Genomic DNA, 24218 nt, shown 5'->3' with positions numbered 1-24218 from the left:
CCTCCTCTGTGGCAGTCCCACACAGAAAGGAGCTTGCAGGCAGGCAGGTGGTTTTTTTTTTTTTTTTTTTTTTTTTTTTTTTTTTTTTCTTTCTTCAAGATACAGTCTCTGTATTGAGTACACATGATACATGAAGTAATGAAGCTCAACACAAATTAGGAATTTGCTGTTTAGTTCACTGTTGCTACTTTTGTCCACTTACAAGCACCTTTTTTCAGTCTGGTATTAACCCCTCGTCATACTTTGATTGGAAAGATGTTGTACCAGCCTTAGCCTCCCTCAGGCCTTGTGCTGTGTGAAGAGAAACAGACATTTTCTCTCAGTTTTTCTGACTCCGTCTGGGATTTTTTTTAACGACACGGCCTTTACAACGTCAAGTTGAAACTCCATATCGCTGATTTTACGGGCTCAGAAAGGGGATCTCGTTGTGAACCGCCAGGGCTGTGTCGGATTACTTTTTACAGAGGGTCTGGGGGAAGTTTTTACGGGGGAGCCCTTTCCCCAGGGGCCGGGCTGCGGGCTCCGAGCAGCGGGGACCCGCGGTGCCCCACAGCGGCTGCGGCGGGGCGGGCAGGACTCTGGCCGGCCGGGGCCGCCTCAGAAAGGGGCGCGGTGGGGCTGGGCCGGGGCGGCGGAAGGGAAGGAAGGGAAGGGAAGGGAAGGAGGAGAAGGGAAGAAGGGGAGAAGGGCAGGGCAGGGCCGGCAGCGCGGACAAGATGGCGCCGGCGGTGCGGGGGCTGAAGAGCCTGGTGTGGCAGAGTGAGTGCGCGGCTCGCTGCCGCCGTGAGGGAGCCGCGGGGGCTGCCGTCCGAGGGGATTGCGCTGCCACGGCTTTGGGATTTCGGCTCTGCCTCCTACCGAGGCTGGGTGGGACGCGGGTCGGGGCAGCGCTGCCTGCTGCCGGGGAGGGGAAGGGGAGTCAGCGCCTCAGGGGTCCCGCTGGGGGGCTCCCGGTCCCTCGGAGCTGCCGGGGGAGCCGAGGTTGTCTGTCAGCGAGCGGCAGCGTGCGCCTGGCAGGGTTCAGCAGAAAAACTAAATACAAATAATAATAATACAAAAAAACCCACTGGAGGTATTTTTATTAGTGAGCTGCGGGGTTTTATGGCCGTGCTCGGGAGCAGGTTCTGCCGGTGTCGCTCCGAAAAAGCCGAGCGGTGGCGGCTCGGTAGCGTGAAACCAGCCTCGGGACAGGCGGGCAGCGGCCCTACGCCAGGCTGAGGTGTTTTGGGGCTGCTCGGGCAGCCTGGTGGGCGGCCGACCCTGGCTGACAGGGAAGGGCCTGTGGCCGCCCTGCCTTCTGCTGCCACCTGCGAGCGCCGGGGGCTGGCTGCTGGCAGGGAATGAAGGAAGAGAAGAAGGGGGAAAAGAGGAAAGGGGCACGTTTTTGGAGCGCTCAGTGTGTAAATTACTGACATAAATATCCTAGCTGCTGTAAATAGAAGCATTTATTTAGCATTTGAGCTTCAGAAATCCCCTCTTTTGCTGCTTTCCTTCTCCTGGGTTGCTCCAAGTTATTTGCGCCTTTGACTGTGACATTTTCTTGAGAGTTTCTTCTGGGGGATGCTGAGGTGTTTAGAGAAGATCTGGGCCTCGTGAGGAGGGAACCTGATCAAAGTGCTGGTGTGTTATCAGGGCACACGCGAACTTGGGAAAGTGGCATTGCTGGCGTGGACGAGACTGAAGGGGGAAAAAAGATTAGCACTGCTTCATGGTTTAATAATAAAACGTCTCGTAAAAGTCAAGTTTCCTTTGAAAATAATTGTTGTTAGATAGCTAGTTACTGTTGTCTTCTCAAGACCACAACAATTCTGAAATTGGTGAACAAGTTTCAGGTGTTTTTAGTGAATTGGCATTTTGTTTATGGGTAATTCAAGGCCAGAAGTGGCAGCTCCGTAATATTTCCGTGAAATGTTTTTAACGCTGGTTTGTCTGGAAATAATCCATCAGTAATGCTGACATTTCATGTGGTACATTGTTAACAATGCATATCTTATTCCTGTTCTGTGGAAAAAAAATGAGTGTTCTGTGAAAAAAAATGAGTGTTTTATCTATGCTGTGGCATGGTGTTATTTAAGAGTCTTTGTTCCTTGGGAATGCATATTTCTGTAAGGTGCGCTTTGAGATGAAATCTAAGCAGAAGTGTGTGGAAAAAGTTACCAGAGTTCACAGAGAATAATAAAGAGGGAGGAAGATAAAAAGAAAGCTACTTGTATTTAGAAGACATTAGTTTTTGTGAATGAAGTTAGAAAACTAACCAGATACACACACACACGGATGCAGTATCTGTAAATAAGGTTATTTTCCCTAAGCAATTCTGCCATTAAAAACTTGTAACAGTTTTAAAATGCGTTCTAGATTTGTATAGTTACATTTTAACCTAGCCATTAATATTTTTATGATTCAGCATTTTTTTTTTCCAGCTTTGTTTTCCCTGGCACTTGGTTCTGGTGAAAGGCACAGTTGTAGTACTTTAAGGAAGTACAGCATGAATGGGTCATTGGCTTTGCCAAGGCGTGGGTTGCTTTTTTTGTTTGTTTTTGTGTTTGGCTTTATTTGCCATATGGCAGTTTAGGAAAGACAAGAACTAAGGAAATGACACCATAGGCGAGAATGGAGCACTACTTATGCATGGCCTTATGATAGTTTTTGTTGCCTTCAGAATACTTACTGGAGGCAAATGAGATGACTTTGAGATCCTGTAAATCAATATAGTTTCTTTGGTATTCCAGTTATTTGAGTAAAGTAGTTGCAGGTTGGGGATAAAATAAATAGCAGTTGGAAAATATGCTGTATCTGGGAAACTGGTAGCTTGGAATAATGCTATTTGTCTTCCACAGTGGGAGAAAGCTGACTTTTTTTTGATTACAGAAATTAAGTTTGAGTAAGTTTGAGACAACTGGATTGTGCATTTGTGTGTTTTGGATTATTTTATAGGCAAGCAAGTGAAAACGTTTTAGGAAACCGTATACTTGAGATTTTGGATGGGACTCTGAGTCCAAGTATTAAAAAGATCTCTGTAATGCTAAAGACTAAGTCTGGTAAGAGTGTTTTCAGAAAATACAAAGGCTAATAAACTTTCATGAATCTAAGCGTTTTTTTATTATAACTTGTGTAGAAACCCAGAAGAAAATGCAACAAATGTACGAAGTGTAAAAGGGACAGGAAAGAATGTTCCTGTATTACACAATGGCCTTGGGTATTAGTTTTGGGTATCTTGGGTGTAGATAGTATCATGCCAAAGGACCTTGAATGTAAATGAAGATCTTAATATTTACAAAAACTTAAGAAGTAGATGGACTTTGCTGTATGTGCAACTACTGTTCTGGAGCTCTTTGTGATTGTCTCACTTGGCAGGAATCACAAAATGTGTGTCAATTTTGTTAGTCTGTATTTCAGAACTGTTTGCCTTACTTTTACATTTGGACTTGGGAAAAAGGTCTAACTGATGACAGCCATAGTTCACAGCTACATCTAAAATTCTGTTCTCTGGGAAGGCTTCTTTATGGTTGTGTTTATAAAAGTATTGGCTCATCAGTTCTCCAAATTTTCTGACTTGTAATTTGTAAATACTACTGCCATGGTCAGATTTGCACTAGATTGAGGACCGTGCTCTGGAAAGCTGCAGCTCATAGTTCTGGTGATCTGTAATGGCTGTGGGACATAACTCTTAGTGCTGAATCCTATACATGATTTATAATTGACATTTCTCCCAAAATTGTAATAGCAGGAAAAGTTAATGGATACCTGTTTTAAGGTAACTTTTATTTCCTGATTAAACTGGTATTTTTGTAGTTTTTTTTTTTTTCTGGAATTCTAGAGAAAGAGCAAGGACATGTGAAGTGTACACATATTGGAAAACAGGTTTAACTGTGTTGGCGTAACTATCATTTCTTGAAGAGTAACTTTGATTTTTGCATGTGTGCAATCTGTTTTATTGAACTAAACCGTTCCACTAAATAAAGAAAAAAAGACAAAATGAAATATTTACAGGCCTATGACCGTTTAGATTGATTTTATGGAGATACTCTACATTAGCAAAAATTAGTATTTTTTTAGAACAATTTGATTCTTCTAATTGGTAACATCTCTGTTCCTTCTTACAGAGCTGAAATCAGCAATATTTGACGACTGCAGGAAAGAGGATGAATGGAAGGTATAGTTTTGTATAAATATCGTTTAATGGCTATTTTTTCTTAAAATGTTGTTTGCTTTCCAAATAGTGGAATTTTAGTTCTGTTAAGTTGGGTCTGTGTAACACACAAAGAAAAATGTAAGGGTTAGCAGAGGAAGAACAAATGGCAGTTGTCTCAATTCTTTTTTTGCTAAATTTAGAAATTCTTCCTGTTTATCTTCACTTTTTTTCTGAATGACTTGCACTTTATGCAGTTCTTTAGAACTCCATGTTGCTGTCTTAATTGCACCGGTGGCCAGGAGAAAATAATGTTGCTGTGTGGTATGTGTGGAGCAGGATTCAACAGTATGAGATAGGCTTTGCTCCAGACTCCAGCTCCACCAATGTTTGCTGTTTTCAGTGATAACATCAACAGTAATAAAAATAATAGGGAAGTACAGCTGAATGGCCCTGAGAAAATCATCTGATTCAAGTGTTGCATTGTTTTCTGATCAGTAATTTCTATATATCTTCCAGAACAAGTATGACCTATTTCTCACTCCCTCTTGTCCTGTAGTCTGCTGACTGTTGCCTTGTTTTTCTGAATTACTTTTCAGTCGATGCCCTAAAGCAGCCCACAAATTCCTGGGGTTCCACAGATTGCCTTTGAAAGGCGCTTGACCATATTAATCATCTAATTATTATTTGTCATCCTTGGAAGTTTTGTTTAAAAGATATGTTAGAGAGAGCTCCAAGATGAAGGTTCTGTTTTTTCAGTACACGATATGTTCTTATGTCTATCTTTCCTTTTTTTCTAACTAATGTTTTTTTTTGTTGTTGTAGTTGAAGCCAATTGTTACTGATCCTCTTATTTTGGGAAGAAATGCAGACAGACTGTTCTTTTTTTGCAGCTGACTTTGTGTCTGAAATCCATTGTCCTATTTTTTCTTCTTGGGACTAAAATTATGCCAATTAGTTTGACTGACTTGATTTTGACTGATGTTTTTGCTTTTTTAATGAGATATTTCAAATTCACACGTGTCTTCTGAGCTGTGGAGAAGTGAAGACATGTACTTAAGCAGTGGTACAAAATACCAGCGAGGTCTTGCATTTTATTGTAAATGGCTCAAGATTGATGTAAGCACAGGAAGATACACAGAGATGGTTGGGAAGGGTGAGAGAGCTTGATTACCTGAAGAGTCTGAAAGGAAGGAGACTTGGTTAGTTAAGAGAAATTATTATCTCATAAAAAACTGTTAGAACTGGGTGGGTGGGGTGGGAGGAGAGAACAGCTGCTTAAGCTGTAAAACTTTTGAGACTAAGAACAGATACACCTAAGTCGGCCGTAGTGCAAATTAGGCAGAATTCAAGACTTGTGTCTAAGTGAAAGTTTTGAGACGAGGGGACAAGGTACCAAGGTACTTAAGATGCAGTTCGTCTTCTGATATGCTGTATGTAGCATCCTTCTGATGTTACTGGAGATGAATTTCTTCCTCTTCCTACAGCTGCTATATACAGGTGATGAAAGATACAGAGTAAAGTGGATTTCAGTGTCAAATTTTCATGGCAAGTTATTCAGGAAATAATATGGTTTTATTATAGCTGATTAATTTATCTAATTGATGTTCTATGTATTTAGATAATTCTTTTAGATGACTATACTACTAAATTGCTGTCACTCTGCTGTAAGATGACTGATCTGCTGGCAGAGGGTATCACAGGTAAGCACAGCTCTTCTCAATATACACGTTATTATGTCTTGATTTAAAAAAAAAAAAAAAAAAAAAAAAGGAAGCAAAGAATAAAGTTGATGGTACCCTCCCATAAAACTTTATTTTTTTCTTGTCTTCAACAGCCAAATTACCATGGCGTATTAGACTAGCAAACTGGCTTTTATAATAACCAACCAATTGCAATTTCACTATTTGAATAGAAAATTAAACATGTCTCTGCTCGGAAGCTATTTTTTTCCTGTCTTACTGCAAAAGATTGCTTTAAGGGTGTTGGTGGTTGGTTTTTGTTGTTTTTATTTTGTTTTTCTGATGTCCTGGATGTGGTAAATGAATTATCCATTACACTGAATTTTTTGAGGATGTTACCTGTGAGCTGAAGTGAATACAGGAGCATAGTAAAGAACTATGTTTTTACTAAAGTTCACTTAAAAGAATAGGCAAACTGCTCTCTATAATTTTCTTAATGTGTTCTGCAAGTGACTAATACCCACTGCTTTGAATGCATGTATGCTCATGAGCAGCAGAATTGGGGTATGGGTATAGAAGGGTATGGAAATGTAAGTGCTGAAGACAAAATGAAAACAACAGGCAACAACAGAAAACTGATGAGGGGTGGTTGCAAGCAAGTGGGTGGGATACGAAAATTAAAATTTGAGTTGTGTTGCGCAGAAATGTTCTGGCCTATTTTCAAAACAAGATAACTTTTACTGGGAAAACAACAACAACAAAAACAAACAGGAAAAAATGCTTGAAACTAAGTGATATCAATGATCACTGTTCATGCTACGTATAGTTTTCTTCTAGGTAAAGTAATCAGGTTGTCACTTTTCTCAGTAGCTTGTATGTAGTTTCTAGTGGATATGTTTTTCTCACATATTCTGGAGTGTCTTTGATGTTCCTTGATGCTTGGTGTTAGCTGCTGTCAGAAGTGAGTAAGAGACAGATTGTGATAGATCTGGTAAACAGATCTGGTATGCCTGATTATATTAGGCTTTGTTTTTCTGCACATTTTATGAAAGCGTTTTTCCTCTAGTGAACTGTTTAAAAAAATAAAAGCTAACAGATGTTTTTCCTACCATAAGCCACTTGTCAAATTTTTATTGGCCATTCTGTAATGCTTATTAGTATATCATTGTGCCAAACTTACTTTTGAAATTGAAACAGATAAACTAAATTACTGATTTTTTTTTATTTCATTGCCTCTAGTTCTAGATTTTTAGAAATACTTCTGTAATTGGATGAGGCAACATTGAAAATTAGCTTTTTTCAGATAAGTAGCAAGATTGCTTAAAGAAGAGATTACATGATTAGGCTTTCAATTTATAACCTGAAGCTATGAAAATTTGCTCAGTGTTATCTTTTACAACGCGTTTACATGTTCTGAATATTCCGTATAACATGATTCTTTAGGAAGAATGATAGCAGAGCTGTATGCACTGATTTTTTTCTATGTACTTTGATCATAATTAGTACCACTTATCCATCCTTTGTGAGAAAAATCAGTAAGTATGCATTCTATTCATCAATACGAGGTCTTTCCTTTTCAGTGAACACAGTGTTGAAAAGAACCTGTCTTTCCACATCTGACGTTATTTATCCTGCTCTTTTCTCCCCCTCAAAATTACTGAGCATCATGAATCATTCTGCATTCTTGATCTAATGTATTGTACCACTGTGTACAGTAATGACCTTAATAAACAGAGAAAAGCAAGAGATGAACGAACCTGCTGATTTGTTGAAAACATCTAATTTGTGCCTGCTATTATATTGAAACAGAATAAGTACACAGGAAAAGGGTGAACAAAAGACAATAGAGGAATAGAGTCCAAAATGTTGCCCTCCATGTTTTCGTTCTCCCTCTACTTCAGTGTACTGGAAAAAGAATAATCTTGCAGTCCTCTTGTAAGATATTTCATGCTGGGCCCCATAGCTTGAGCATCTTTGTATTGCCCTAAGTTTCTGTGTGAGGGCAAATATTGTATAGAATAGACAGGAAAATCTGGATGTAAAACTTAAGTTGACACAAGGGTGCAGGCTGCAAAAGTCTTCTGGTAATTTGTTCTATTTAACGTAATAAATAAGTTTAAAAAAAAAATGCTTGGCAGTAATTTTGAGGACAACTTCATTAGTCTTAATTTTATTGTCTATACTAAAATATTTGTATATCATGAAAGCATAAAGCTCTTAATTTCAAGTAGTATTTTTTTTTTTACTTTGTAGTGGTGGAGAACGTGTATAAAAACCGGGAGCCTGTTCCACACATGAAAGCAATATATTTCATAACTCCGACCAAAAAGGTGCGTATTTTTTTTTTTTTTTTTTACAGAAAAAAGTACTGCAAAATCTATCAGACTGAAAAAGCAATCTTTTTTTCGAGTATTAATGTACTGATTATGACTATGCAGTGTTTTTTTTATATTTGTGTGATGCTGCTCTGTGTCATGCTTAACTTGCCCTAGTGAAAAGGCAGTGCATTGTCACCACTGATCGAGTTGCAGGTGTGTAGCTTTTGATCAAGGAGATAATGTTTCATTGTGTAGATTTTGGTAACTTCACTGACGGACACAATGCAGCAAATAATGCAATACACTAAAGAATGGAATTTGAAGTGATGGCTCTAGTAAGAGGTTACAGCTACTTCCTAAAACTTCATAAGAGAACAAATCTCAGCACTGTGACAGGTGGAAAATGATACAAGTATCCTGTTGGGTTCCCAAAGTAATCTTGGCAGAGGGGTATGGAAAGTCAGTCAGGAGTGACTTTCTGTAACTGCTTATTAATGTTGCTTTTGAATAATAATAAAAATATCTACTTAAGTATTTTGTGCTGATTTGCAGCATTCTTTAGTTACACTGGGTAACTAAAAGGGTAGGGGGGAGAAGCTTTGGTACTGGAGGAAGGGCAAAATACTACAGTGATATTTTTCTTCCCCACAAGTCTGTAGATGGACTTATTGATGACTTCATCAGCAGATCATCAAGCAGATACAAGGCAGCATATGTGTATTTCACTGACTGTAAGTAAGCTTTTATGTTGTAGTCTGACTTTGTTGTAGTAAATAAGCCTCTTGTCTGTCTTTTCTGTAGGTTAATGCATTAATATTTGGGTCCTGTTTCTCTAGAGAGGTTTTGAGACTCCAGTCATCAACTGTCCTTTGGCTGCCAGAACTTGCTCATGATGCTGTGGCAATGCTCAGTCATTCCACAAATAAAGTAAAACTATGTACCTCATATAAATAAAACTATTTAAAAATATAAATGCACGACGATTTGCTTTGCTGCAAGAATGATGTTTTATAATTTTTTATTGTAGGTAGTTCCTTCTTATGTAGGAGAGAAGGCTCACTGCTACTTGTGAGCCAGCATTTTTTGTGTGCAACTGAAAAAAGAATATGGTGCCTATGTAGCCCTTGCATGGGTGATGCAAGGCATCTGCCTTGGTATCTACCAAGTGATTAATGTGATTGTGTGTTCTTCCACTGTCACTCTCTGTGACTAAAATGGCACGGAGAGAGGGAAGAAAGTTAAGAAACAAAATGTGCTGCTGAATCTTGGCAGTTTCTATAGGTGTTGTGGATGATATATGTGTGTCTGCTACTTTGGAGTTGCTTTGCCAGCTCAATCTAGCTCATAGGGAAGAAAAGCTCCTGAACCAAAATTCAAATGTAGTTCTTTGGTTGGGTTTTTGTTACTCCGAATCTCAACCATGTTTTGGTGTTTGAATCATACCCTTTCACTCTGTAACATGTGTAGCAATTTAGAGTGAAAAACAAGACAATTTCTGTAGTGTTTCTTTAACGTGTTTGTCAGATTTCTGTCATTAAAGTTGCATTTGGAAACTACTCAAGCTTATCCGGTGAAGTTCCCTTTCTGTTGAGTATTTCTGCGAAGACTGTTCTTTGTGCCTGACAAGCCACTCCTGTGGGTCTGCTTCTGTCTATCTGCCACTGGCAGGAGCTTAGTAAAAGCTGGTAATTCTTTGTCTCTGTTTTACCCTCAAATCACTTTCAGATTTACAGAACCATTTATTTCATGAATTAGTCTTGTTTCCAGCAGTCAAATTTTTAGGTGTTTCAGGTTGGTATTGTTACTTGCTTTTTCAAGGAACTGTGTTTTCTCAGAGCAGTTATGAAATTCATAGCAACATCTCCCAGCTTGTTTCATTTGCTGCTAATGCAGTTTTTGGTTCTCCTGAGAAAATACTCCTGTGTATTCTCATGTTGCAAATGTGCAAGCTTTCACTACGAATATTTGCCAAAATTTCTCTGAGAGAGAGAAATACTTTCTATGGTCACTTTCAAGTCTATGTAGAATTTGTCATCAAAACGGTGGTGGTTTTTAGTTCAGTTTCTAGACTGTGATCCAATGTAGCCTGTGAATTGGCGGAACACGTGAGATCCATAATTGAATGCTATATTTCTGTTTTTATACTTGATATCTACACAGTACTTCTTCCTTTAACCTTTTTTTTTTTTTTTTTTTTTTTTTTTGGTAGCATGGGAAATGTTTTCTCTCTCCTATATGGGAAAAAAAAAAAGAAAAGAGTAGAAATTTTTGCTTTATTATAGTTGATATCCTTCACTGCTGTACACTACTAAAAATTATTATACAAACTCACCTGCCAAAAGCTAGTAAAAATGATCAGCAATGCATCTTTAAAAAGAGATCTCACTATACAAGATACTGATTGTATATTTTCTTTCACTTCAGGAAGCTTTGGCAACTTTGTTATGTTACTGATAACTGGCTCTTAATTAGTATTGCTTTGAAAGGAGAATAATTGGATGGTGTGGTGAACTGATCCATTTCATGAAAGCCGTGGGATCAGAACTCAACCTACAAGGAAGACATACTAAAAGCACATAAATAATTGCAAATGCTCATTTTTGGAAAACAAAAAAAAATAATGTTAGAGGTTTTTAAGGTTGTAAGTTTATAAATGACATAAGTAATTGCTGGAATATGCCCAAAAGATTTTTAGTGTAGTATCTTCTTTCCATAGTTTGTCCTGATAACCTCTTCAATAAAATTAAGTCTTCCTGCTCCAAATCAATAAGGAGATGCAAGGAGATCAACATTTCCTTCTTCCCATATGAGTCTCAGGTAAGTTTCATTCTTCATCTCAACAGCACTTTAAATCTATATGACTGTTGTTGATGTACTAGAAAATGATCACATAAAGTACCTCTTCTATTCTTTTATTGGCAAACTGTGAGACTGGTTACCACTTTGACGTATTTCCAGGGCATTCCTGTATTTTTCTGTTGAAAACAAATGCTCCCGTGGTGGAAGAGCATTTACTGGTTGTGTTTGACCTCTTCGCAAGACTCAGTCAGTTGTGGTAGAGAACTGTAGTAGAAAGGTGATAGAAGGAATCTGTTCCTTAAGAGAAGGCAGGTATTCCTGTTTGTCTTGAAGCAGTAAGTTTCGGTATTTTGACAGACTTAGGTAGGTTGGCATGTAGGAGTAGGAATAGGGAAAATTCCAGAGCTAATTGCTCAGTGGAAACTAGAATAGCGGATAGGGCCGCGTTTTTTTTATTATTATTTAGTTTGAGGAGCCATCACTGTGGATTTGGTTGCTTTGCTATTATTATTTATTACATAACTATTACATAACTTTTTAGTGAAGCCCGCAGTTTAACAGATGCTTTGGAAATGTATGATTTATGCCATTTTTTTTTTTCTTGGTTGTACTTTACCTAGGTATTTACTCTCAATGTCCCAGATGCATTCTACCGCTGTTATAGTCCAACTCTGGAAAAGACAAAGGATAAAGATGCTGTAATGGAAACAATGGCTGAACAAATTGTTACTCTGTGTGCCACACTAGAAGAGAATCCAGGAGTACGATGTAAAAGGTGGGGCAAAAATAGTGGTTTGTTTGTGTAGCTGCTTTCACTTTTGGGACTTGCCACATTGTTCGATAATAGCTTGAAGTTGTAGAATTGTTTCTTTTATTGTGACTTAATTGATTTTAATCCACAACTCTAATTACAGAAAGGTAGGAATTCATAAAGTATATGTGAAACAGGGATTCTTCCTTTGTGTAAGCACGTACCAGTGCTTACCTTATTAAGTTCTGTTGTGAATTGCTTGTATTTCATGTTTGGGCTATAGGGTGATGCTAACATGCTGCCCTCCGTTACGCAGTATGCCTACTGAGTCCTCTAACAGAGATGCTGCTGTTGGGAGCTTTGTAGCTTCAGTTAAGATCAAGGAATTAATAAATTGCTGAGGCAGATGATATCAGGAAAGACGATAATGCTTTTACTGAATTTGTTGATAGTACAGAAATAGAGAATACTTCTGTTGAGCTTTGATAGAGAGTACAGGATAGTAGCTTTGAAATCAGAGTAAGCATCTGAAATTACACTCAGGAATGGCATTCTAATATTTTTAATGAGAGTAATGAAGCAATAATTGCTTGACTGTGGGTGTGTTTTCTTGTTTTTCTTCTGTTCTCTTTTCCTTTTCCAAAAGAATATGAAACTTTTTTTGAGATTTGACCACAGATTTATTCTGTGACCTTAAATTTTGGGGAAAAGTCATGATTTGAAATATATACATATGTGTCATGTGTTGCAGTAAGGCATATCCAAGGTGTATCAGACCTACCCTAGTTTGTTGAACTGCATGTGTTGTATTTGCTTGTTGATTTGATATTCATCTGTAATAAGCTTCATGCACCAAAAATTTTAGGATTTCTGCTTAGAGACTATTCATCAGGGACTTAGTCTTGTGCTTTCCTGAATTGCAACTTCCACTTCTAAAATTAGACTCGAGATTCTTTTAATGGAAAAATGTAACTCTTCTCTCTATCTCTTTGCTAGTTATAAAAGACTTTTGTGGTATATTGGAAGCAAAGAGAAATAAGTGATTACAAAAAAAAAAGTTAATTATTAGATTTCCAGTTGTTAATTTAAATGTGTAGTTGCCTGAAAATTTAGCAGTGAGACTTTTCTCCTTGTGATGTTTTAAAGAGTGTCTTAATGTCTACTATGAGCAGTGCCCTGCCTAGGCCACAGTACCATCTGGCTTTGCAGATGACTTGTTTCTTTGCATGTCTATACTTATCTGAAAAGCCTGGGGGCTGTGGGCATTGCTAGAGGTAATAATGTGCACTTCCTAAATTGGGTTTTGCCTAAAACATTAGTCAAGCTGGCTGTAACATTCCTGTAAGAAAAATAATTTGGAAAGTAGGCAAAGGTAATGGTGGGCTATTAAAACAATAGCTTCAGGCTCTTGACCAGGTGGTGGTTCTGGGCGTGTCTCCCTGACTGAGAATTTTTGGTGCTGGCTAATAGGACAGTTTATGTCCATCTTCTGACTGACACTGCTCCTACTGTCTGAAGAACCTGAAACATGAAAAGAGTGGAATTATAATATCAGAATGAAAACATAATGGAGATACTTAGAATGGTGTACTGAAACTGCATGTAAAACCAGGGAATTGGTCTAAGGAGATCCTTGTTTTAAAGGTAGCATTTTAATTTTTCGATTAAGAAACTAAGCTACGTTCATTTCCTTTTTTCCCAGCGCGCCATCAGATAATGCCAGCAAACTTGCACACCTTGTTGAAAAACATCTTGAAGACTACTACAAAACTGATGAGAAAAGCCAAATAAAGGTAGAAAATGAACTAAAATGTTTGCTTTTTTGCTACATCATGGGCAGCAGCCTAAGCACAAAAGTATGGGGTAAAGGATTTGACTTAGTGATGTTCCACTCTGCTACAGAAATAAATGTATCTGATGCTACTGCACTAAAGCCCAAAATAGAACTTTGAGCTGAATGTTTGGAGGCCTTAGTGCAGATCTTTTTTGATGTACTGCAGCACAGTGTAGATAATCTACTCTGAAATAAAAGCAATTTACAGATTTATGAATAGATAATGAGAGGCCTTAAAAGCTTTTTTTTTTTTTTTAAGCATTTTTATTTTGTTTTGAATAGGTAAGGTGAATGTAATGCAGTTGTCCTAAGAGCATTGCATTAGGATTACTATTTAAAAGCATTGTGTTCTGATTATCATTTAAATATTTGTTTCTGTTGATAACCATTTGGACCCCATTTTTTTTCAGTTATGGAGAATTCCTCAAGCAATAGGATAGGTTTTATTCCAAGAACATGTACAGCAATGTAATTTACTGTAAATAGACTTAAGATGCGTTGGTTTTGTACTGTGCATCTTATCTTTACATTTATTTGATGGATTTCTAGGCTAAAACCCACTCACAATTAATAATAATTGATCGTGGCTTTGACCCAGTATCAACTGTGCTTCATGAACTCACATTCCAGGCAATGGCATATGATCTGCTACCAATTGAAAATGATACTTACAAGCAAGTACTTTTTCTTTTTAATCTAAACACTTTATTCTTGATAATATATACAGAATTGTTGAGCTGAATTGCACTGTAGGTGTTTTTAAGGTGCTTTTAATATGTAATAGTTGCTTTAGTTATTTCCTCTTGAATTTGCAAATTTTTTTAATTAACTTCCTCATTTAGTTGAGATTAGGTGGGGACTAATTAATATTTTTGCTAAATTTGACTTTGATGCATTATTCTTAGTTGTCTGCTTAAGTAATCTCTATTTCTAATGTTTTCAACCTTTGTGCTAGACTTGTATCAAGGCATTGGTAGGGCACGTTCAGATTCCTGGCTTCTGTTAAGATAAATCAAGACCACTAATAGGATAATAATTCTGGAGAAAAAGATTTTTTTTTTTCCATAAGACTTTTATAGTTCATCATTTAATTTGTGTGGTTGCTGTAAACTTACGTGTTTCTACCCCAAATAGACATTTAGGTAAGCTGTGTTCAGTTTGTGTGTGTTGTTTTATCACTAATTGGAATAACGACTTTGTTTGAGTATGGTACTTTGCTGTCGAATTGTTCTGACACCAAAGATTTTGGTAAGACTTTTCTTTTTGATGACTGCTTCTTGGAACAATGAGGCAATTTGACCTGATTTGCTATAGTCAAACAGGAATGCTCATTGGAAACACTGAGTATTTTCATATAAAGTAGAATTTTGCAAATCTGAAATTTGTTGGGTATGGGAACATAGCAGAGTATGTTTTCTAAGTAGAGTCATGATCCAGCTTTCACAATTAATCTTGTTTTTTCTATTTTTCTGGATTCTGGCTTCACACCCTATCTGTGAGTTTCTGTAACTGGAAGTGTTATATAGTAAGACTATTTTGTTATGTAGGTTGATTTGTGTTAGTAGAAAAGTAATAGTTGAAAGTAATAGTCTGTAATGCTGTGAAGCATGTTACCTTGTGCATGTGAAATAATTTGTCATGCCTTGTCTGTTCTATGTGTGAATGGGATTTAATTTGGGGACTAAGATTCTTGATTTTTCCCTCAGAGTTATAGAATGTTTTATAGTAGGTACAAAAATCTGTGCTTTGCAATATCAATGTATATTATTTCACACACAATTTAAATCTGAAGGGAAATTTATTTTAGATTTAATTTGTCATTCAAATCTTCTTTTTGAAGGTACAAAACAGATGGATCAGCTGGGAAGGAAAAGGAAGCAATTCTGGAGGAAGATGATGAGCTCTGGGTGAAGATTCGGCACAAGCATATTGCAGATGTGATAGAGTATGTGAATCAATTAACAAATTGTTAAATACAAGTTATAAATGTTTCTTTGAGGGGTATATGTCTCACAAACAGTCAAGGAAGTAGGAGTATAGGGAATAATGAAAATAGCTTATTATATGCACGTTAAGCTGTTGAATAGTTGTTGCCAGGAAGAAAACATACTTTGAGAATCATAGCATGTATGTATAAAGGTATGCAATTTTGTGAGTAGTCATTACAGTTCTTGAGGAAAAATAAAATTATTTCCTAGGAAATATCTTCAAATCTTTTAAATTCATACGGATTTTGCAAGAAATACCAAGAAGTTATTGCCTCAAATGACTTGATAAATATCATAAAATAAATTGTTTAACTTCAGTTTCCTCTGCTGAAAAACATGCTGTAGAAAACACTTATTACTCTGCAGAAAACCTGTATTTGAAGCTTTTACTTTCATTCAGAACTTATTGCTGCTTAGTTCTCTTTAAGATTTTAAGAACTGTGATGCTGTTGCATTTCATTATTTATTTATTTCATTATTTTTATGCAGGGAAATACCAAAACTGGTGAAAGAAGTTTCATCAAAAAAGAAAGCAACAGAAGGAAAAGTAAGTTGTTTAGTGCTGTTTTTCCTGGTAATTGAATTTTCAGATGGTCAGATCTGTGTAACTTGTGGATCTACTAGAGAAACCTAAATATACACGTGCAAACCTATACCAATTGCAATATTTGGAAAATGCAAAGCTGCATCAGGAAGGGAAGTACAAGTGTCTAATACTGGGGGGGAAAAAAATAAATTTCTATTGTTTCTTCACAGTTATCAATATCCAGTTTGTCCCAATTGATGAAAAAGATGCCACACTATCGTAAAGAGATTACTAGGGTAAGGGGTATTTCGTAAGTACAGCTCAGTGCTAAATAATTTATGTGCTGTAATTGTGTTGTTGAAGTTTAGATTTATTCACTTGTTACTGTGTATAACTTTTTTCCAATTTATGTTCAACTACTGTAAATTTTTGAGAAGAAAACTTGTTTCCACGTGTTTCATTTAAATACAGTTTACAGTTAAGCATTTTTATGTATGTACTTTAAGGACTGAAGATGTAAGAGTAATGTTCTAGAAAGTATTGGGGGGGGATCAATCTTCAAGTGAAGGGTAAACTATGGAAAATGCATGATGATTCTGAATATTGGTGAAAGACTGAGTTTTGTAACCAGTAAAAATGATTGCTCTGTTTAAAATAAAATAAAAAAAAACAAGCTATGAAAACGGATTTTTGTTTTCTTCTAGCAAGTTGTCCACCTTAACTTAGCAGAAGATTGCATGAGCAAGTTCAAGCCTAATATAGAAAGGCTTTGTAAAACTGAACAGGTATGTTTAAAACAAACAAACAAAAAAAAAAAAAAAAACAAAAAAAAAAAAAACAACTCCACAAAACTACTGCAAATGCAACTTTTTTGTGGGCAGGAATAGGTGCTTAGTTTTAACTGACAAACCTAGTATCTCCCTTGTGTTTTTTTTTTCTTTCTTTGCAGTCACTTTTTGAGGTAGTAGTATTTGAACTAAGGTGAGATATACAACTCTTACTCTGCCAATTAAAGAGTTGTTATTAGAGTTCGGTTTTTTCTTCGAATTTGGCTGATCTGTATAAAGATGATCTTTGAATTTTCTTGATTCAAATCTCCTATGAAGTTGCCTTACTATTTCTGCTGAAGGAAGCCCTTTTTAAATGTCTGGAAAAAGCACCTGCTTGGGTGAGACATTGCAGTTGTACTACTAATCTCAAGTTCAACATTCATATTATTATGAATTCTAGGGAGCTTCACAGGATATATAATACTTCTGAATTAATATTTTATAACAGTTTTGAGGTATAGAATATCTTTATTTTGGGTGGGGAGAGGGATACAACTGTTTTTATCGTAGCCTGGATTGAGGCTAGCAGTTTAAATTTGACAGAGCTCTTGTCCAAAATAACAATACAACAAAGACTGTAGCTGCTTGTATTTGAGCTGTTGGTTTATTCCTCTTACACAGATGTTTTTGATTGTCCTATGAGAATTTGAAACTGTTTGCGTAAAATGTATTCTTGCAGCTTTCTCAAAGTCCATTGCAAACTGTATTCAAACAATATTAAATGTCTAAAAGCATTATATAGTATTACCACATCACTATTGAAATAGTTATGTCTAAAACTTTTCATACAGTTTAATTTTATGCAGCCTCTTTTTCTTGAAGCCTCTATTTTCATAAAAATATATTTCAGAACAAACAAAACCCATTTAAGAAAAAGTGTACTTGCTGAAATGATTTACTTTGTTTTTAATTTAGGACTTGGCTCTTGGAACTGATGCAGAAGGTCAAAAAGTGAAAGACTCAATGAGAGTCCTCCTGCCAGTTCTGCTCAACAAAAATCATGACAACTATGACAAAATTAGAGCTATTCTCCTGTATATCTTCAGCACAAATGGTATGTTAAGCTGCCCTGTTTTTTGTCTCAGTGCTGTGAACTTCAACTCAAATTTTGTGAAAGAGTCCAGTATTTTAACTAACTCAAGCATATGTGTTAGTTGATGGTCAAACTTAAAAGAAACAGTCTATCCTCTGTAAATTCTCTTCCCTCAGATTGGTAGTGAAGATAGTATTGATAAAGAAACAAGAGGTTCAGTAGAAGTGCAGATCCATACCCTCTTTTAGCATCATTCCTGTGCTTGAATGTTTGTAAGAATTTTTCTCCTTTTCACACAATGTTGAAGTTGTTAAGGGAACCTGAAAACGAAGTCAGTGGGAGAAAATCTGTACTAAAAAAAGGAGGAAACTATCAGAATGTGGGTCTAAGGAATCTGTAACAATATTGAGTTCTGTTCTCAAAAATGGATTTTTAATCCTATATTTTAGCATAAAAATTTGCTTATGTTAAACTTATGTTAAATACACAGTAGTGTATTGGCCAACCAAAGGAAAAAAAAAAAAAATCCTGGACTAAAGAATAACAGCCCAGAATGTGTGAGACAAAATTGGTCTCATTGCATTGACGAAGTCACGTGGTAACCAAGTCGTATGTTTTTCTTATATCAAAGGAACTACCCAGGAGAACTTGGACAAGCTGATCCAGAATGTACAAATAGAAAGTGATAGTGATATGATAAGAAACTGGAAATACCTTGATGTTCCTATTATCTCTTCAGTAAGATTTTTTTTCTTAAATTTCCTACCATCCAAGCACTTGTCTACAGCTCTTTCAGCAACTCTTAGCAATATTGACCGGGTTCTGTTTTGGAAGCAGGCAATTACTAGGCATTCCTATTGTCATGACATGTCTAGGAGAAATCCTTTAAACAATTAACTTGAATACTTCTCAAAGAGATGTCTATAATGTTCCCTTGTAACATCATCAGATGGTGACTCTAGCTGGTTGGTTTTGGGAAGCACTAACTTACTCAGTTCCTTGCCTCTGAAAGGTGTTTTCGTAGTGTATCCTGAATTCTACAGGTAATCATACCTGTGGAATGATTATCAATCATACTATGCTATCACCGTAATTGATAATAATTTCTTTAAAATTTCTTACTGATTTTTTTTCTCCCACCTGCTGTGAACTGGGAATAAGTTTTCAAAACAAAAGTACTGTATAATATATCTATGGTTTTGAAAATCTTTTCAGTCTGCTGTTCAGCAACAGAAACAAACAAGAAGGGACCGTTCTTTAGAAGAAACTTTTCAACTCTCTAGGTGGACGCCTGTTATCAAAGATGTTATGGAGGTAATTTCGAACAAGTAATTATTTCATGGTGCAATGCAGGAATATATATCCAAGTGTGCAATTGTATTCCATCTAATGAAATTTTATAGTATTTTAACTTACTTCTATTAATACTTCTGCTGGTAAAGCAATCAATTCTAGTCTGTTTATAATATAGGCAATTAGAGTGCTGTTTATTGTTAATGCTACTTACTGGAGGTTGACTTAAGAGTAAAGCAAACCAAAGTGAACGTTTGTTTGTTTGTTTTGAGCTGCCTGCCTTGTCACTGGTAATATTTAGTGTAATCTAAAGATCTGGATATTACCTCCTTTGTCATTTTTGTTTTCTTCTAGTAGGTCTTCAAGCTGTAATGCAAATCTAAGTTGCAGATTGGTAGAAGCCAGAAAATTTTACTTGGCAGAAGTTGCTGCTCTATTCTTAAATCTCCTCCTAAGCATCAGTCTGTCACTGATGTCAGACAATAGTGGGCTTACTGGGTCTTTGGTCTGACTCAGTGCACACATTTTCAGAGTTTTCTGACCTTGTTAATTCATTAACTGGGTGTGCCTTCAGGAGACCATGACTTCTCTCATATAGTCCCCTAGAGAAATGAGTTAAGTTAGAGTAGTTGCAGATGAAAAACTGCTAGTGATATCTGAGCAGTTAAATCACTATCCTTTTGAGAAAGAAAGCATGTGTACTTCCATTCCTTATGATGTATGAAAGTCTTATAATTGCTTCTAGTATTACGTGGTCTAGCATTTTGGTATGCAAGAACACTGTTTTGGCGATGCTGGTTGCCATTGGTTGTTCTAAGAAATTATATGTGCTGTCATTAAATGTCAGGTAGACATCCTTACTGGAAGTTGAAGCTTGTTGGGCTTTGGTTCTCCATGGTTGTTTAAACTGGGTTTTTGTTTTGCCCTTCAGGATGCTATAGAAAACAAACTAGACTCAAAAGACTGGCCCTATTGTTCCCAGTGTCCACCTACCTGGAATGGTTCAGGAGCAGTAAGGTAAAGTGGTTAATATCTTGAGATGCGATGTTCCTGTTTCTCAGTACTTCTGTCACATGTGTTGTTAAGCATTATACAAGTGCACTTTCTAAGTGGTGAAATGATTTATAAATGGTTATGTAATGTTGAGGTGTAAAACCATAATTTTTAACTCATCTAAAACACCCTGAACTGGATTGTTAGTTTAGTAACTCTTCCTAGTCCTGCGTGGCTACTTGTGTAGAGTATCTCCTTTTTGCTTCTAATTTAGAAATAGCATTTCCATATTCCTAGAATGAGAAGCTTAAACAACTGAGCTTTTTACTGTGAAGTAGTTTTAAGAATGTGTTATCAGTATGCTGGTAATTTGAATCTGCAATTAGTATATATGTTAGGAAAAGTATGTTTTATTTTTTATCTTTCCTAGCTATGTGAATCTTACTTGATAACAGCTAAATAAATCTATTTTTAGTTATATTCTATTTGTGTATGGACACTGAAGTACTTGAGATTTTAGCTTTTTCAAATGAACTCTTCTGAAAGCTTCTGCTGTAATTGGTAGCATGCAGAACAAAGTTTCCTGACAGAGAAGCTGTGTACAACAAGATTTTTGCTTTGTATTTATTTTCCCTTTGGATATCTGAGTAGTTTTTGTAATGTACTAACTTGTTTTCTTAGAAACTCTTTTAGTTACTGGATTTTTTTTGCTTAGTGAACTGCATGACAGAAGCCATTACTGCTCATTAAGTGTGTCATTTTTACCAAAAATTAATCCGTAAAACTATATAAATGTCATCTTATGAAATATTTTGCAGTGCTCGCCAGAAACCTAAAGCTAGTTATCAAGATGAGCGAAAGAGTAGTGCAAGACTGATTATATTTGTGATTGGAGGGATTACATATTCTGAGATGCGCAGTGCTTACGAAGTTTCTCAAGCCCACAAGTCATGTGAAGTTATCATTGGTAAGTCTGTCCTGGGACCAGGGTGATATGTAGAGATTTACTTTAAACAAGAGTATGTAGTCTAAAGATACATTTCTGTAAAAATGTAAGCATCTTTTTCAACGTTGGTTCAGTAAACTAATGCTACAGCCAATGTATCTTTTAAAACCAGACGTTTAAACTGAGAAGATCCTTTGGTAGTTTTCAACATAGAAGTAACATCATAAATTAAATCAGAGAAATGAGTTATTAAAGTAGTCTGACGTATAGCAAAAAATATTTAATAAATCTTTATTTCCTTGCATTACACTGTCTCCTCACAAACTCATGCATCTGCCTGTGCTTTACCTACAATTATTGTACCTACAATTACCTGCAGCTACAATTATTATTCTGGTTAATTTTGTAAGTAGTAGGAAAGCTGGTAGAATAGTGCAAAAGTAATCACTTCTTGTGGGAGGGAGGAGAAATCATTATTTCTTCATTTTTTTAAAAGTTTTTTTCAAGTGTAGCTAAGTCTGTTTTACAACATCTTGCCGTTCTTGTCATGTTTTTGTTTTTCTTTCAGAAAAATTAAATAAAACACACCATGCTCAATAGCTTTTTCCGTGAAAATTAGTGATCTCCCTAATCTTTTTAGGATTCTGCGGTGTGTTTGTAAATGCATGAATCACTAGCAGGAGTAATAATCCCTCAGTTAATACCTAGAGGCAGCAAATGCTTTTTCTATCATCTGCTGTGTTCCAGATAATCATTTATTGCTATTTAAATTTAATTGCTAAAACACTTGGGTATGTGATATATCAAAACAAAAATCCCAGATTTAGAACCTTACCAGAGACCTGTATTGATGTGCAGTGGCAACTGCTGTTTGGGTGCGGAGTCATCTAAAGCATCCTAATTGCCTGAGATGCCTGTGTTTTGGCAACTAAACTTTAAATCCTTTTTGACACTCAGGAATAATCCTATCTACTGTCACTTAAATAAATAAGACTCTTCCCTAAAGCAGTAACAACTTGATTCTGAGAACTAGAATCTGCCATTAGTACTTCTTTTTCTTTTGGTTGCTGGTCTTGTTAGTAGTGATTGAGGTAGGTTTAACACCAGTGTTGAGTTGCAATTGGAAGACAAGGACAAGAGGAATGTAGTTTGACAAGGCTGTTTCTTCATCTAAGACTTGTTTACAAAATTGCATCTAGCATAAGTCACTTCCATTGTAATTTCTGGCACTAAGTTCAGCATCATCTTCCTTTTTTTTATTTGGAAGTGATTCTTGTAGCTTTGCATGTAATCCTGCTTTCTGAGGGAAGGTGATAACATTTCCATGCAAGATGAAAACATTACTCAATTTTGAATTGAGAATTCAAGGAATACTAGCCTGTACAGATTGACACTGCTAAAACTCAAGGTTTGAAACTGCCCTAATCTTAAATGGTTAAGATTTTCCTTTGTAACTGTAGGGTGACCCTTCAAGGCAGAAGTTATATCACACTCCATGAGAATCAGAGAAGTAATAGTAGTGTGCTCTTGAGGAATAGCATGGATTTTCTTGGCCGCTCCAAATTTGGAATTTGTTGTGAATTTTTTTAGGAAATGTTGACTGGTAAAAGAAAACTTTCTCTAACCATTATTTGTATGGAGAACTGTTTGTGGTAATCCTTAATGCAGATGACTTCCTGATTTTTAGGATAAAGCCTGTCATTAACTCACCCTTCCACAGAATGGGCAGATTTATTGCAGCTTGGGACAATTATGGAGTGAAAGGTTCAAGGCTGTGTTTCAAACCAGACGGAGCAGGGACTTGAAACTGGTGTCCAAAGTAAGAGTACTAGGGATATGGTCTTTGCCCTCCCATCTTTGCTTCTCTACTCTCTCCTGGTCCCCAAATCCTTGTAGCCTTTGTTTAACTGGGGCAAGGGGCAGAGCAAGAAAGACAACCGTTTTTTTTTTCTGGTTGTCCACTGTGTGTGGAAGGAGGACACCTCCCTCGTAGGCCTTCCTAATCGTGACAGTTGGGCTTTATGTAACACACAACTTTACGTAACACACGAAAACATTTGGAACTGTTTTTCTGTGTGTGTGTGTATGTATACTTCTAATGACTGCAAAGCGTAACAATTAACTTAATCAGTCTAAAAATTTGTTTGCTTTGTCAGGTTCTACACATATTTTGACACCTAGAAGACTACTGGATGAAGTAAAGAGCCTCAGTAAACCCAAGGATACGGTCTGCATTAAGGACGAATAGAAAGGGTGATGCGTTAGGAAAAGACAAATAGTATGTACACGTTCTCATGCAACTGACTTTTGCAAATACTGTACTGGGATACTACAGGGACTAATGGAATGTCATTTAAAATCTGAAGTTGCTGCTTTTTGGGGGGAGTAGAAGGCAGAGAAAGGGGAAAAAGAATAACATGTTTCTTAGGTTGTATTTAGTATAGGCGGTGGTACACTGTAAGTGCCTTTTCAAAAGGGCGTGTTCTTCCCTAACAAGTTATGATAAAAGTTATCATGATTATATATATGTATACTCCAATTGTTTTTGAAAACTGTGAAACCTTTCTATAATAGTTTATTTCTAAAAATCACTGAATTAAAGACTCGAGGGTCTGAGGGAGAGGCTTCAAAAGAAAGCTGTAAATACTAGTTTGTTTAAAAAAAAAATGTATATTTCACAAAAGTGCAATGTCTCTAACTTCTCTGTAAAATAATTTTAAATACGTGTCATTATGAATTTTTTTTTTTTTCTGGGTGGTTGTGGGTAAGGTAGAAATCCAGTCATAGACATATCGAGCACTTAATTTCAATAAATAACATTAAAGAAATGCTGTCAATTGTGGACTGAAGTACACTGTAAGCATATACTTATCTCTAAAAATTTCCAAAAATAGTTTTTTTTACAGACTTGCTTGTGATTGTCTGTGTAGTGCGCCTGTTTTATAAATGGAATTGCCTATAATAGTGTTCTGCTAGCTCCCATGTAATTTTCAAAATTGTAAGCTTCAATTTTTTTTATTTTTTTTTTTTTTTGAAGGGGGGAGGAAGATGAGAGAGAAAAAGAGGGGAAGCAGCCAAATCTTTGGCAGGGCTTGG

At 36.5% G+C, this 24218-nt stretch overlaps 1 protein-coding gene across 1 annotated transcript; it reads left to right on the top strand.

The window, feature by feature from the left end:
- Positions 1-685: 685 nt before the first annotated feature.
- On the top strand, positions 686-23950 carry STXBP3 (syntaxin binding protein 3). Its single transcript, XM_032192458.1, has 19 exons — positions 686-759; positions 4104-4153; positions 5751-5832; positions 8065-8141; positions 8782-8860; positions 10846-10946; positions 11549-11703; positions 13382-13472; positions 14063-14187; positions 15354-15458; positions 15991-16048; positions 16258-16323; positions 16732-16812; positions 17773-17911; positions 18522-18628; positions 19106-19204; positions 20115-20200; positions 20995-21143; positions 23279-23950. The coding sequence occupies exons 1-19, from the start codon at positions 717-719 to the stop codon at positions 23368-23370; spliced, it is 1785 nt and encodes a 594-aa protein (XP_032048349.1). The 5' UTR covers positions 686-716; the 3' UTR covers positions 23371-23950.
- The last annotated feature ends 268 nt before the right edge of the window (positions 23951-24218 follow it).

The sequence above is a fragment of the Aythya fuligula genome, chromosome 8, assembly GCF_009819795.1.
Source record: "Aythya fuligula isolate bAytFul2 chromosome 8, bAytFul2.pri, whole genome shotgun sequence".
Lineage (NCBI taxonomy): Eukaryota > Metazoa > Chordata > Aves > Anseriformes > Anatidae > Aythya > Aythya fuligula.
This window is presented reverse-complemented; position numbering and strand designations above follow the sequence as displayed.